This window comes from Somniosus microcephalus, chromosome 33, assembly GCF_052327205.1.
Source record: "Somniosus microcephalus isolate GS21.2 chromosome 33, FLI_Smic_1.0, whole genome shotgun sequence".
Lineage (NCBI taxonomy): Eukaryota > Metazoa > Chordata > Chondrichthyes > Squaliformes > Somniosidae > Somniosus > Somniosus microcephalus.
In genome coordinates this window covers 4,789,518-4,805,378 of record NC_141019.1, presented here as the reverse complement: position 1 = coordinate 4,805,378, position 15,861 = coordinate 4,789,518, and the positions used below count along the sequence as shown (strand labels likewise).

Genomic DNA, 15,861 nt, shown 5'->3' with positions numbered 1-15,861 from the left:
CGAGAGCAGTTTTTCTTTGTATTGTTATTCTAGAATGCTGAGAGGCAGCAATGTCTGGTGCTTGTTTATGGCAAGAGGTGATGCAGCGGCTTTATTTTTGAAATGCAGATGGCTTGCAGAAATGTAGTTTCGGTTGGGTTGTCTTACATCTCCCAAACAGCATGTAATAAATGCATTTTTAAAACAGAAGCACACGTGCATTAGAAACAGCTAATAACTTAAGTACACTTCACAAAAGGAACGGTATATACAGTACAGCACTAGTAATCGATATCCAGTTTGAATAGAATATTTGCTTGGGCATAAAGACAAGTCGTTCTTTCTGTACTTTGCAAAGTTTTCTTAAATTTTAATTTCAACATTTGGTGCTCCCATTAAACAGATTCTACTGTATTTAAAACAAACCAAGGAGACATTACCTGCTGCGTTGTCTTTACAGGTGAGAGAGGGACTCCTTGTCGGTTCAGAACTGGCACAAACTGGTTGCTGATCACAGTTGCAATCACCTGACCTTGGGAGTTCAGCAGCATCTGTGGTGTAACTGCTTGTACTTGGAGGCTTTGTGCTGGCACTGCTGTCACTGGATTGGTTGTTGTTATTGTTGCTGGGTTCATGACTAAGGGAAGGGTTCCTATGACCTGTATTTGAGAATGACAATTATCAGTGACGGGATACGGAGAAATACAAGAAAGACCACAGCTGCCAAAATCAGAACATTGCCACAGTGAGATTTTATGAGCATAGTGAATTAGGATACCTTATTAGGACATATCATTTAGATACTTTCATCAGTCTATTTTTGAACAATGAGCTGAATAGAATGAGGTCACTAATTTCTACATTTTGATTGCATGGTATTTGGGGGAAGGTATGGGGAGTATGTTCACTTTCATTACATGGTTGTCTTGTGCTGAAAGCAGTGTGTTTTTCGAAGGCTGCTCTGGGGAGGTGGTTTGAGTGTGGGATGTGAGTTGCAGCTAAGTGAGCCTCCATTTCTATCCATAGAGTTTTACTTGGGAAATAAAGGTTGTTGTGCTGGTCTTAACTTTATCAGGCTATAGAATGAGTGCAATAAAATCAAAAATAAGTCTATTAGTAGTAACACTACTGTGCACAAACAGAGTCATAATGGCACAGAAGGCGGCCATTCGGCCCATCGAGTCCATGCCAGCTCTCTGTAGAGCAATCCAGTCAGTCCCATTCCCCCGCTCTATCCCTGTAGCCCTGCAAGTTTATTTCCCTCAAGTGCCTATCCAGTCTCCCCTTGAAAACATTGAGTGTCTCCGCTTCCACCACTTCCGTCGGCAGCGAGTTCCAGGTCATCACCACTCGCTGCGTAAAAAAGTTTTTCCTCACGTCCCCCCTGTATCTCTTGCCCAAAACCTTAAATCTGTGTCCCCTAGTCCTTGTACCATCAACTAGTGGGAACAGCCTTTCCCCGTCTAACCGACCCAAACCTGTCATAATCTTGTACACCGCTATCAAATCACCCCTCAACCTCCTTTGCTCTAATGGAAACAAATCCAGCTTCTCCAACCTGTCCTTGTAGCTAAGATCCCCCATACCCAGAACCATTCTGGTAAATCTCCCCTGCACCCTCTCAAGGGCCTTCACATCCTTTCTGAAGTGTGGTGACCAGAATTGGACGTAATACTGCAGTTGTGGCCTAACCAGCGCTTTATAAAGGTTCAGCATAACTTCTCTACTTTTGTACTCAATACCTCTATTTATGAAGTCCAATATCCCATTTGCTTTGCTAACCACTCTCTCAATATGTCCTGCCACCTTTAGGGACCTATGCACATTAACGCCCAGGTCCCTCTGTCCCTGCACACGCTTTAAAACTGTGCCATTAAGTGTATATTCCTTCTGCCAAAATGCATCACCTCACACTTCTCTGTATTAAATTCCATCTGCCCATTCTGCTAGCCTTTCTATGTCCTGTTGCAGTCAATTGGTATCCTCCTCACTGTTCACCACACCCCCAAGTTTGGTGTCATCAGCAAATTTAGAAATTCTACTCTGTATTCCAATATCCAAGTCATTTATATATATCAAAAAAATAAGTAGTCCCAGCACTGACCCAGCACCACTGTCTACCATCCTCCAGTCTGAAAAACAGCCATTTACCACAACTCGCTGTTTTCTGTCCTTAAGCCAATTCCTTATCCAAGCTGCCACTACTGACCCACCTATTCCATGAGCCTCAATTTTGTTAACCAGCCATCTATGTGGTACTTTGTCAAACACCTTCCGAAATCCATGTAGACAACATCCATTGCATTCCCTTCATCAATCCTCCATTACTTCATCAAAAAATTCAATTTGATTAGTCAAACACGATCTGCCTTTTAGAAATCCGTGTTGGCTCTCCTTATTTAGCTTAAACTTCTCCAAGTGCCCATTAATTTTTTCCTTGATTATTGTTTCTAAAACTTTACCCACCACTGATGTTAAACTGACCAGCCTGTAGTTACTAGGATTGTCCTTACACCCTTTCTTGAACAATGGTGTCACATTTGTCACTCTCCAATCCTCAGGAACCTCCCTCGCATCTAGGGAAGATCGGAAAATTATGGCAAGCCCTTCCACTATCTCCACTTATCCACTCTAAGCGTACCCAGCCTTTCCAGTACATCCTGTCTATCAATTTTCACCCCTTCCATTGCTTCTACCTTTTCCACTTCTACCGATATTTTGTCAGAATCCACCTCCTCAGTAAACACCGATACAAAGTACTCAGTGAGTATTCTAGCCTTGCCCTGCGCCTCTAAGCAAATATCACCTTCTTTGTCCCTAATAGGCCCCACCCCGCCTCTTACTACCCGCTTACTGTTTACATGCCGGTAGAAGATTTTTGGGTTCCCTTTTATGTTAACTGCCATATTCTCTGTTTGCCAATCTTATTTTCATCTTCACTTTCCCTCTCAACTTATTGTATTTGGTCTGGTTCTCCTTTGAAGAATTCACCTGACATTCATCATACACCCTCTTTTTTGTTTCTTCATCTTCTCAATCTCCCTCGTCATCCAAGGAGCCCTTGCTTTAGTTCCCTTAACCTTCCCTCTTGTTGGAATGTACCTAGCCTGTACTTGGAACATCTCCTCCTTAAAGATCACCCATTGTTCGGTTACAGTTTTTCCCGTCAGTCTTTGGTTCCATTTGACCCTGGCTCGATCCTTTCGCATCCCATTGAAGTTAGCCCTATTCCAGTTTAGAAGTTCCACTCTAGATTGCTCCTTGCTCCTCTCCATTGCTAATCTAAATCTTATGATACGATGATCACTCGTACCCAAGTGTTTTCCCACAGACACTTGGTCGGCCTGGCCCACCTCATTCCCCAGCACCAGATCCAGCAATGTCTCCAATCATTTAGTGATATCTCTGTGCCAGCATTTTAACCACCAGCATGATTTTAAAATGAAGTGGGGTATTCCCCCTCCCCCATTCTGTAAGCAGGAGGAATCAGCAACAGAAATAAAGCTTGCACATGACACAGACTGCCTGTTTCAGCACATCAGGTAAACACCAAGGGGCCAGCAGTGACCTGCAGTATTTGTGTGAAGCCAGGAGGAGCACTCCTGGCATCACAAAATATAACCCAGAAATTTTTCTGGGCCGTTTTCAGAGCAGCCAGCAGCTGTCCCTTTAAGGACTGCTGGTTAGGCTGCTGAATGCGAGGTCACGTGGGTGGAGGTCATGTGGGCACACTCCATCCACGTATCACTTAAAGTTGCAATTGGGGTCCTAACTACATCATAGGACCCCGATTTGCATAAGCAAGAGGCCTACCGCTTGAAACAAATGGGTTCTCCAGCTGCTCATGGAAAGGTCCCTTTAAAAATGGCAGTGGCTCGAATGGCGGTGTTAACAAGGCAGTAAGTCTACTGACCCAATTTTGAGGCTGTTACTGCTGTGTTAATGCTGATTTGGCCTGGCTGCCAACTGACCCCAAAGTATCTATTGTTCCTGCTGCAGAGGTTCAGGGTTAGCCTGACTTTCTGCAAGGGGATGCAGAGACTATTCAGTTCCTACTAACAGAAGTGTTCCTTTGCTCCTTGCTCCCTCCAGACTGGGGTGAGGTACCAGGAAGGGCTTTTGCACATCAAGGCTGACTTCCCAATCGGCCACTCCTGGCACGGTGCACCGCTCACATGTAGCGCTGGTTGGGAAATTGCAGGCCAGCAGAGTATAATTGAAGGGTGATGATGAATTTGTTTCCATCTCATATTTGAAGATCTCCCACTACTATCTGATATTCTGTTTGGTAACTTTTCTGCCCAGTTCATTTGGGCCAGATCCCTTCTTATCTCACTGAATGTTGTCTTTTCCCAGTCCAGTGCCCTTCTCTTTGACTCTTCCATGAGCTTTATCTATTTGGGCTGGAAGGAGAGAATCTACATCACATAATGTGAGACTGTCCAATCAGGCAGTTTGGAGAAAACAGGCTCAGCAGATACAGGATGTTTTTGGACCAGGTAGGAAGAATCCACACACCTGTATGCTGGGTGATCTGGGAAGATGGACAAGCAGACAGAGAATTTTACAAACATAGATACATTAATAAATAAACTGGGATTAGCTGTCAGGTTGAGGACCCATCTTCATAGAGTGAGTCACAGTGCCGAGGTAGAAGTCGGATTTTGCACATATAGAGGGAGAACGGGCAGATCTGCAGACAATTTAAAGTTATCAGAAGATAAAACCAGTGATGAACTCCTCCCTCATCACCACTCACAATCAACCTGTACTTGCGAACAAGGCCCTTGCCATCCATGAGCTTATCGTGGATCATTGCATCAACTTCATGGCCCTGACAGAAACTTGGTTGAGGGGTGATGACACCTTACCCTTAAATGAACCCCCCCGCCACCTGGCTATATCTTCCACCACTTGCCACGCTCAGACTGCCGTGGTGGCGGTTTGGTTCTCATCACCAAATCACACCTTGGTCTGTCCCCCTCCTCCTCCGGCACTTGCTCCTCCTTTGAGCATCTCACCTTATTCCACCCCTCTCACCTCTCATTTAAAATTCTTGTTCTCTACCGCCCACCCAAGTACCATAAAAATGTTATTACTGAGATACCTTCACGGCTCTCCTCCCTCAGCCTCTGCACCAAATGACTTCTCATCCTCGGTGATTTCAACCTCCATCTCAATCCATCATGCTCTCTCTCCTCTGAGTTCACTCGCCTCCTATCCTCCCCTAATCTCTCCCTCCATGTAACCTCCCCAACCCATATTCACGGCCACCCCCTCGACCTTGCCGTCTCTCGTGGCCTCGCTACTCCCATCGTGTCAATCACAGATCTAAGGCCATCTCTGACCATTTCCTCATATCGCTCTCCACCCACATCCCCCTTCCACACAGCCCCGCCCCCCCCCCTCCCCCCCCCCCCACACACCAACCCTACTTCCTCTGTGTCCGCCCCTGGAAAAAACTCTCTCCCATCTCTCTTACAACTGTACTTATGAAATCCCAACTGTCCAGCCTCTGGCCCTCCATTCACCATGACATTCCTGCAGCTACCGATCTGCTCAACCACACCCTCACCACCACCTTTGATGCCCTAGTCCCTATTAAAACAATTACCCTCTCTCACCCTGGCCGTTCCCCCTGGTACGGTTCTCATCTTCGCTCCCTTAAGTCCAAGGGACACAGACTTGAACGGATATGGCAGACAACTGGTTTCGCCATTCACCGCCAGATCTGGCTGGACCACACAAAGCATTATCGGGGCCTGCTCTTGTCTGCCAAAACTGCTCACTATTCCAGAATCATTCTGGAATGCAAAGATAAACCCCGGCGCCTATTCTCCACTAACTGTATTCTTAAACCCCTCTCCCCTGTCTCCTCCACCCTCACCTCCGACAACAAGTGTGAGGAGCTCATGGATTTCTTTGTCTCTAAGATTGAGACCATCCGTTCAGCTGCTTCTGCCACTTCCTGTCCGTCCCCTAGCCCACTGGGCCAAACTTCCTCTAAGGATCCCCCCTGCCTTAGCCCTGAACTCGCATCTTTCTCCAGTTTCTCTCCGATCTCCCCTCATGACCTCTCTGCGCTCATCTTGTCCATGAGACCCACCTCATGCTCCCTCAACCCTATTCCCACCAAACTGACCACCCAACTTCCTTTTCTGGCTCCCATATTAGCTGATATTGTTAACGGTTCTCTCTCCTCAGGTACTGTCCCCCTCTCCCTCAAATCTGTCATCATCACCCCTCTCCTCAAAAAACCAACCCTTGATCCCTCCGACCTCCAACCTCCCTTTCCTCTCCAAAGTCCTTGAACGTGTTGTTGCCTCCCAAATCCATGCCCATCTTTCCCGCAATTCCATGTTTGAATCCCTCCAATCAGGTTTCCGCCCTTGCCACAGTACCGAAACGGCTCTCATCAAAGTCACAAATGACATCCTTTGTGACTGTGACAAAGGTAAACGATCCCTCCTCATCCTTCTTGACTTGTCTGCAGCCTTTGACACGGTTGACCACTCCATCCTTCTTGACTTGTCTGCAGCCTTTGACATGGTTGACCACTCCATCCTTCACCAACGCCTCTCCACCGTTGTCCAGCTGGGTGGGACTGCACTCGCCTGGTTCCATTCTTATCTATCTAATCGTAGCTAGAGAATCACCTGCAACGGCTTCTCTTCCCGCTCCCACATCGTTACCTCTGGTGTCCCCCAAGGATCTATCCTTGGCCTCTCCTATTTCTCATCTACATGTTGCCCCTTGGCGACATCATCCGAAAACACAGAGTCAGTTTCCACATGTACGCTGACGACACCCAGCTCTACCTCACTACCTCTTCTCTCGACCCCTCCACGGTCTCTAAATTGTCAGACTGCTTGTTCGACACACAGTTCTGGATGAGCAAAAACTTTCTCCAATTAAAGATTGGGAAGACCGAAGCCATTGTTTTCGGTCCCCGCCACAAACTCCATTCCCTAGCCACTGACTCCATCCCTCTCCCTAACATCTGTCTGAGGCTGAACCACACTGTTCGCAACCTTGGTGTCATATTCGACCCTGAAGTGAGCTTCTGATCACATATCCGTAGCATAACAAAGACTGCCTACTTCCACCTCCGTAACATCGCCCGTCTCCACCCTTGCCTCAGCTCATCCGCTGCTGAAACCCTCATCCATGCCTTTGTTACCTCTAGACTTGACTATTCCAACACACTCCTGGCTGGCCTCCCACATTCCACCCTACGTAAACTTGAGGTCATCCAAAACTTGGCTGCCCGTGTCCTAACTCGCACCAAGTCCCATTCGCCCATCTCCCCTGTGCTCGCTGACCTACATTGGCTCCCGGTTAAGCAGCACCTCGAATTCAAAATTCTCATCCTTGTTTTCAAATCCCTCAATGGCCTCGCCCCTCCCTATCTCTGTAATCATCTCCAGCCCCACAACCCTCCCCGAGATATCTGCGCTCCTCTAATTCTGCCCTTTTGAGCATCCCTGATTATAATCGCTCAACGTTTGGTGGCCGTGCCTTCTGTTGCCTAGGCCCTAAGCTCTGGAATTCCCTGCCTAAACCTCTCCGCCTCGCTACTTCTCTTTCCTCCTTTAAGACGCTCCTTAAAACCTACCTCTTTGACCTGCCCTAATTTATTCTTATGTGGCTCGGTGTCAAATTTTTTTGTCTTAAAATGCTCCTGTGCAGCGCTTTGGGACGTTTTACTATGTTAAAGGTGCTATATAAATACAAGTTGTTGTTGTACTTGCGATTCTTATAACCTGAGTAATCGTCCCTTGGGTCCCCATATTTAACTTGTAGCTTTAACTGGACCAGCCACATAAATACTGTGCCAACAAGAGCAGGTCAGAGGCTAGGTATTCTGCGGCGAGTATCTCACCTCCTGACTCCCCAAAGCCTTTCCACCATCTACAAGGCACAAGTCAGAAGTGTGATGGAATACTCTCCACTTGCCTGGATGAGTGCAGCTCCAACAACACTCAAGAAGCTCGACACCATCCAGGACAAAGCAGCCCGCTTGATCGGCACCCCATCCACCACCTTAAACATTCACTCCCTCCACCACCGGCGCACCGTGGCTGCAGTGTGTACCATCTACAAGATGCACTGCAGCAACTCGCCAAGGCTTCTTCGACAGCACCTCCCAAACCCGCGACCTCATCCACCTGGAAGGCCAAGGGCAGCAGGCGCATGGGAACACCATCACCTCCAAGTTCCCCTCCAAGTCAAACACCATCCTGACTTGGAAATATATCGTCGTTCCTTCATCGTCGCTGGGTCTAAATCCTGGAACTCCCTCCCTAACAGCACTGTGGGAGTACCTTCATCACAGGGACTGTAGCAGTTCAAGGCGGCGGCTCACCACCACCTTCTCAAGGGCAATTAGGGATGGGCAATAAATGCTGGCCTTGCCAGCGATGTTCACATCCCTTGAATGAATAAAATAAAGCTAATGACGACAGGCGAACTCTAACCTAAGCTGTTGCTAATATGCATGTTTTATTTCATTTCTAAGAAACAGGTATTAGTTATATTTTGTGTTTGTTTTCATGCTTTTATGTGGCTTTGATGTCTCAGCAGGTTATGCAGTCTCCTAAACACAGGTGGCTTTTGCTGATAGTAGTACATACAGCGATCAGACAAAAAAGATTGTCTTAACGTTAAGATATCATGTTCAACTTTCCTCTGCAACAAAGAAATGTTTATAATCATGCAAACACATTTAACAAGCTTCAGATCTGGAGCAGACCTACCTGTCCTTGTGCATTAGTTATGATCTGACTCGTAATTCCTTGGAAGCTGGGCACAGCATTTGCAATAACTGGAGTAGCAGTCAAAGAGCCCACAAGTGAAGTTTGACTACTGAGCTATCGGGAGAGGGAAAAAAAAGTTGTCCTGATATGAAAAACAGTGATAAAAATCAATGGAATGAAAATACATAAGGTATGCACAAAATTTCATAGTAATCAACTCCAGATTCTTAATTTATCCTTTCCCCTTTCAGATGCTAATGGACCTACTGTGTATTCCCAGCATTTAGAATCACAAGAAGGTATGAAGGAGACCTTGCAGCAAGCCTCCATATCTACTCCTTCCACCAGGGGCCTCATTTAGTAGTGGTATGCAAAACAGACCACAGTACACTATTGTATTATGCAAAACAAACTCAGAGAATATCAGGTTAACTTAAGAAAAAATGCACTGATAATATATTCAATTATGTACTTTGGAATGCTACAAGGACCCTGTGCAGGTCTGAAGAGAAAAAGTTCCTTGATGATTGCCTGATGCATCTGTCCTGCTTTGGGCACTGGCTGCTCTGTTACAGATGGTTAATGTTCTACCTCTTCCAGGGGCCTGGATTGTTGTTGCTCCTCTTCACAAGTATCTTTGTCTTTCAATTGCAATATTGTGCAACATACAACAAGCTATGATAATTCTGTCAATTCTCTCTGGAGCCGACTGTGAGGCACCATTCGAGTGGTCCAAACATTGGAATTGTTCTTTGAAGAACCCAAAGAAATACTCTATGTTTCTGCCTGGTGAATTTGTGTCATCATACGCTCAACAGCCAAAGTTGCATTCTACTTTCTTCATGGAACAGTTGGGGAAAGTTTGATCACATCAAGCTGTATGCGTCATGAGCATGCCCAGAAAATGAGCATTAACTTTTATAATTCTGTGCCTATAGTTCCATACCATCAGCACATTAATGGAATAGTAACCCTTTCTGTTGATAAAAGGAAGGACATTACCTCCAGGTGAACAAATGCCAATGTGGATGTAGTCAATGTGCCTTGTACCCTAGGAAAGCCACAAATCTCAACAAATTGGGTCTGTCTAGCCATTTGCTGAATGGGGTAGTGGCTGGCTCTACTGGTGTCTCCTGGCAGTTGCTGGAAAGGACTGATGACTTTTAAGTTTAGTCTATTCAATCTCAATAGTAGTGCCATCTGGATTTTGCTTCTTAGCTGGTTCCAGAAGATGACACAGATTACTGATGGGTCCCTGGTGAGGCACAGCCTCCAGAAACACTGTTCCTCACTGAGGTCCAGATAGCTGACACATATATGATACTCATGCTACACAGGGTAATAGTGGGTCTTAATGGTTTTCCTCCTATGCCTTTGAATCTTTTTGGTTGTCCTCTCCTACTGTTACAGTTCCTCATTTTCCAATGTATCCTGCAGTATCGGACTTGCTGCTGCACCCCTGCTGTTGTGTGTATTGCAAGACTTCTCTTTGTATTCGCTCCTCGAACTCTGCATGTAGAATGTAAGAACATTTAGAGGTAGGTTTTCTTTGATTTTTCAGATGCTTACCTAATTCCCCTGCCCCTTTTATTTTCTGTGCTTAAGAATCTACGAGCTAGTTATGCCATCCTAGTTACAATAAGGGACTATTATAAACAGTTCCCTTCCAGTTCAGGAAGTCATTAAATTGTTTCTTTGAGAAAGCTGCTTTAATGGCAATGCGGTGTCTCCTCCGTGTGTTCCTCTTATGATTCTAAACACCGCCGTCGGTAGTTTTGTTCCATTCAGTTTCAGAACAGTATTTTAGCAGAGTGTCAGTTAAGTTCTCTGCTATAATCAGTCAGGAAGTGCTCACAAAGGTTAGTTATGGAAATAGATTTGTAGATATGTCTCTGCCACCTAATACTGAAGATACCTGAACTTAAGCCAAAGTCTCAGCCACAAAATAGTCAAAATATAATTTTTTTTTAAAATGAATGATTACAAATATTTTTGAAAGTATAAACATAAAAGCAGTGAGATATAAACCAAGCTCTTTAAAAATAGTATTTTAACATGTGCAAAAGTGATTAAATAATCAAGAAAAAAATCTGAATTATTAGAATTCATAAGGCAATTATCACTATTATATACACTGCAGTGAAAAATATTGTTTTATGATTCCATCACCACTGGTCCCTCTCCACATATAACAAGAGGCAGTATACATTGGAGTAACTCACTATTGTGGGGTTTAAAGTCAGGCCTTGTGCTGTGTGGATGGAAGTGATCTGGGTTTGTGGTTCCGGCTGTTTCAGAGGTACAGCAGTTGTAGGAAGGGGCTGTAGAGTGGGCTGAGGTTGTAAGACCTGTTGAAGCTGTGCAGGCTGGAGTGTGGTATTCAACAATGATGCAGCTGCAAGAGAATTAGGAAAAAAAAATCTATTGTTCAGAATCAGACACAAAATTTAAAAATCCAAAATAATACTGTTACGAATAACAGAGAAGCTTCTCACTCTTGGGCTGCGATTTTGCCAGCGCTCATTGGACAGGATGGGTGGCGGGTCAGCTGTGAAATTTAAAATGATTGACAGCGGGTCAGGAACCCGCTGTCAAAACACGCACCCCTGCATTTCCCGATGTCGGGTCTGTCAGCGCTGAGCAGGCCCGATCGGCAGCGGCGGGGGGCCCAATTCAAATCATTAGTGGCTTGTTTACAGCCACTTAACAATGCTTTTTTTCCCAGCTTTTTGAATTTGACAGGTCACCCACCAGTTCCCCACTGTGCCGAGACCTCATCTGTGAAGCTGAGGTGGGAGGTCACTTGCCATTGAATCAGCTGATAAGTTGACAAGCTTCAAATGTCAAGTCAAAGCTCCCAGCTGATTGAGAAATGTTCCCTTAACCACTAACTTCTCTAAACTGCATTTCCACAACAGATTCAGAATGCTGCAAGTATTTACACAAGTCTCTATCCAGTCTGACTTCATTACCTCTCTGACCATTGACAGATCACTTGTCATCCCTACTTCACCTGCCATCTATTCCATCAGCATGGGTGCACTTTATATTCTCTCACCTTGGTCCTCAGAATCTGACCACGGTCAGCCCCAACACCAGCATCACCAGGCACACCAGCAGCACCAACAACCACATCAACCTTTTCTGCAATCACCTGATGCTGCACAGGGCAGAGGGCATCAGCACCCGGCCACATTGCTGCCCGGGACGCCAGGGATGGCCTCACCATGGCTACATTTACTTCACTTGACGCTGCACACCCTGGCTGCCATATGATGCGCCAGGTTAGCACCACCCCACACCAACAACATAAAGCATCCCTACAATGCCCAAGCCATTCCTTTCACACTCATCAGCATTGCTGGGGGTACCGTTATGTTTCACCATTCACTGCAACTCACTAAGCCACTTCCAAAGGTGCACACAAATCTGTCCAAGAACGCAAAGTGTTGAAAATAAAGGTTTCAATGTTTAACAGCACATTAACAGAAACTTCACATGAACATTGGCTAAAACACACAAGTGCCTACACCCTTGTGTGTTGTTAGTTGGTATGATTGGACTAGGATGAAGGTGAATGTGAGGGGTGGCTAGTGAGATGGGGAAGTGATAATGTAGATAGAGAGAGATGGGTGGAGGTGCAAGGTAAGTTGGTGTGAGTAAGGATGTGCAGGAGTAGGGTAGGGAAGGCAGAGTGATGGGGATATGATGAGTGGCACAGCAGGATGGGTTAAGTGTGGCTTTGCAGTAATGTTTCATGATCTACTGAGATCATTGAAAGGTTTGCGCCACTGTAGCCTGGTCCTCCTGACCACATCCCTGCTTGTGCAATGTGCAACCAGGCTGCGTTGGTCTCCTGGGGAGATCTCTTCTGCCCATTGGAAGGGAAAAGAACCTCCCTGCGTGCTCTGACTATGGAGGGAGTCATGGGAGAGCCTGGGTGCAGCTGTGCAGTGCAGTGCTTGTCAGTTTGCAGCACCTCAATGCTGTAGAACACTGACAGCACAAATGTCAAAGTAAATTTGCGCATGGTCCCTTTAAGGAAATCGGCTGATGACACGTCATCAAATGACGTCATCAGATCTGCTTCCTTCAATTGGCCGGGAAACTCGCTTGGTGGGCTTAACAAGCCCAATCAGAGGAAAGTTATGTCGGAGGCCGGGATGGAGACAGGAGCGGGCTGGGACCCGCCACCGACATTGCCCGCCACGGACCCGCCGAGGTAGGGAAAATCGCGGCCTTGGATTTACCACAACCTCAGCCAATAATGCATGTTGCCTATTGCTTCCTTATTAGCAGACATTACATTACGTACTCAATTTATTATAAATAATTGGTACAGCTTCAAATGACAGTATGGTAGAGAGGTTTACCATTCAGAATCACTCTGCCATGTGATCTAGATTTCCTCTCTTTGACGAGTTACAAATTATTTCAAAATGCTTATGTCAAGAAAAGGCCAGAGAGTGACTCTGAACTGGATCGCTTAGCTGATATGATGCCAGACATTAAACTGTCTTCCACAGGCTTGTTAGTCCATGTCAACCACACGTATTTCATATTTATTTAAACAACACAAGATCCAAGAGTCAGAGGGCTAAATGTCATGTGTTTTCACCCCTACCAGTTGAGGGATGATTGCTTTTCCTGCCGTCAACACAGAAAGAGTTGAGAGTGGAAGTTATTCATTGCGTTAAAGTTACTACATGTACAAGTTGAGCATTAATACAGAATCAATTTTCATGCAGCTTTTATATGCAACTTGTATTGCAGAAAATTACTTTTGGGGGCCAATGAGCCAAAGGAAGTTGTACCTGAGAGCATGCAGTGTCCCTAAAAGCAGTATTTAACCTTGCAAAGCATCAGCAAGGTACTGTATATCCACTGCAGAGCTGTTGATAGTGAGCTTGAGGGGAGCACACTGAGTGATACATAGAGAATCAGCAGGTGACAGTGGCAACAAAAGATCAGGAACCAGCTGTTCGGAAGTCAGCTCACGTCCATCCTGAGCTGATATAGACAGGGATCCAGACCTCAGGGGACTTGTTTTTAAAAAGAATAATGATTTCTGAGTATCAAAGATGCTAGAGTCATTGGAGAGCGTGCTGAGCTCTTTCACCACACATGTTCTATGTTGATGCATGTAATAGAAAGTTTGCAGTCCATCGCTGAACATATGGTAACACCAGGGACATCAACACAGGCTCCCATGGAAAAGGCCAGTCTTTGCATCACTCATGACTGCTCAGACTGCTGCCATTAAGGTCTTAAGCTTCATTGTCTCCTCTTCCTTGAAGAGGCTTGGAGAGTGCACATCCCCATCCCTTCCAATAACTGCACGTGACTGCTGCGTTTCCTACATTACAACAGTGACTACACTACAAAAAGTACATAATTGGCTGTAAAGTGCTTTGGGATGTTCTGAGGTTGTGAAAGGCACTAAATAAATATAAATTCTTTCTTTCTTTATGTGAGAAAGCAAATAGGGCCAGGCTATCCCAGCAACTACCCCTGTACAGAGGTGAAGGACCACTTAAATTTCAGATTGTGGTTATTGAAAATCCAAATATATTACATCTACTACATTACCCTTGTCTACTCTTTCTGTTACTTCTTCAAAGAATTCAATGAAGTTGGTCAAGCATGACCTTTCCTTTTGAAATCTGTGCTGGCTATTCTTTATTATATTTTTGGTTTCTAGATGTTTGTCTATTACATCTTTGTTTAAGGATTCCATTATCTTTCCTACCACCCATGTTAAGCTAATTAGTCTGTAGTTCCCTGGACTTGTTCTATCTCCCCTTTTAAATATAGGAATAAAAATAGCTGTCCACCAGTCCACTTGCACTGTTACCCCCTGATCTGTCAAGGCATTGCAATCTTTGCTTCACCGTTCCTATGGTGTGTTCAATAATGGCTCGCATGGATGAGGCACCTCATTATACCTGCGCTCAGCAGCTGTATCCAGTTGCCATTAAGTGTTCATAAGCCAGGGTGGTCTCCTATGAGCCAACCTTGCATGAGATGGACTGCCTTAAAATAAAGGTAGCATAACTGCTGTCTTGGAAGTGGGTATTCACCTGCATGATCCTTTGCAGATGGACACAGGCAAGCTGGAAGCCCTTGCAGTTCATCAATGCATTCTCGATGAACATTCTTTATTTTATTTTCTAACCATCAAGAAAAGCATGATCATGGGTGTGTGTTGTCTGTTGTTGAGGAGTTCATAACCGAAAGATGCAGTTGTTAATACATTTAAATAAATGTTATCATAAAATAAAGCTTTGAGAATTTAATTTCTGTATTTTAATCAGTCAATATGCAGTCCATAGATGGGTAAAGCTCGTCTTTCCATTCCTGCAGAAAATTCAGTTAAAAGAATTTCTCTTGAGCCTTTTTTGAGGCTTAAGGAGTTTTTCCTTATATAAAAATTTAGAAACCGTAAATAATGAACTTTTGAAAATTTTATCTGGTAATTTCTTAAGGGAACTTATATTCAAATACTTTGGCCGCGATTTTATCATTGGTGGCGGGGTGGGTGCAGGTCAGGTGGTCGGTGGGTCCCGGTCCCACCTCCGCTTTCCGCCGGTACTCTTCCCCTCCTCTGGGAGGAAGAAGCCACCACAGCAGACCAAAGCTGTGTGGCTGCAAATTGCGCAGGAGGTCAACTCGAGATCGATGTGCATTCGAACCTGGGTGCAGTGCCGAAAAAGGTTCAATGACCTGGTCTGCTCAGGGAAAGTGAGTATAACATTACCATTACCCTCAATCTGCTCCCCATCTCCTCTCATCACCAGCACTCTGCATTGTCAACCGACTCCTCCACATCCCACTTTACCTTTACATCTGGCACGGGATGTCACCTCCAGGTCTGTGTGCAGCAGAACATGGTTGTAGTGCCGCAAGAGGTTCAATGACCTTGTAAGATCAGCCAAAGTGAGTATACCATCAGCTTGAGCCTCATTCTGCTCCCCTTCTCCTCTCATCACCAGCACTCTGCATTGTCAACCTCCTCCTACACATCCCACTTTACCCTTACAACCCCTGCACCCTTAACCATCCCTCTCACTCTATGAACACAATCACTTCACTATTCGACTATGCTGCCCTCACACTCCCGATCACT

At 45.3% G+C, this 15,861-nt stretch overlaps 1 protein-coding gene across 1 annotated transcript in view; it reads right to left on the bottom strand.

Annotated features, from left to right (window-relative positions):
• The window catches only part of pou6f1 (POU class 6 homeobox 1), a 159,237-nt gene that overhangs the window by 43,882 nt on the left and 99,494 nt on the right, over positions 1 to 15,861 (bottom strand). The window contains exons 6-8 of the mRNA XM_085972615.1: positions 10,958 to 11,130; positions 8,736 to 8,849; positions 420 to 638 (exon numbers count right to left, since the gene is read on the bottom strand). Coding sequence (XP_085828741.1) covers positions 420 to 638; positions 8,736 to 8,849; positions 10,958 to 11,130 — 506 coding nt within the window. The remainder of the gene's footprint in view (positions 1 to 419; positions 639 to 8,735; positions 8,850 to 10,957; positions 11,131 to 15,861) is intronic.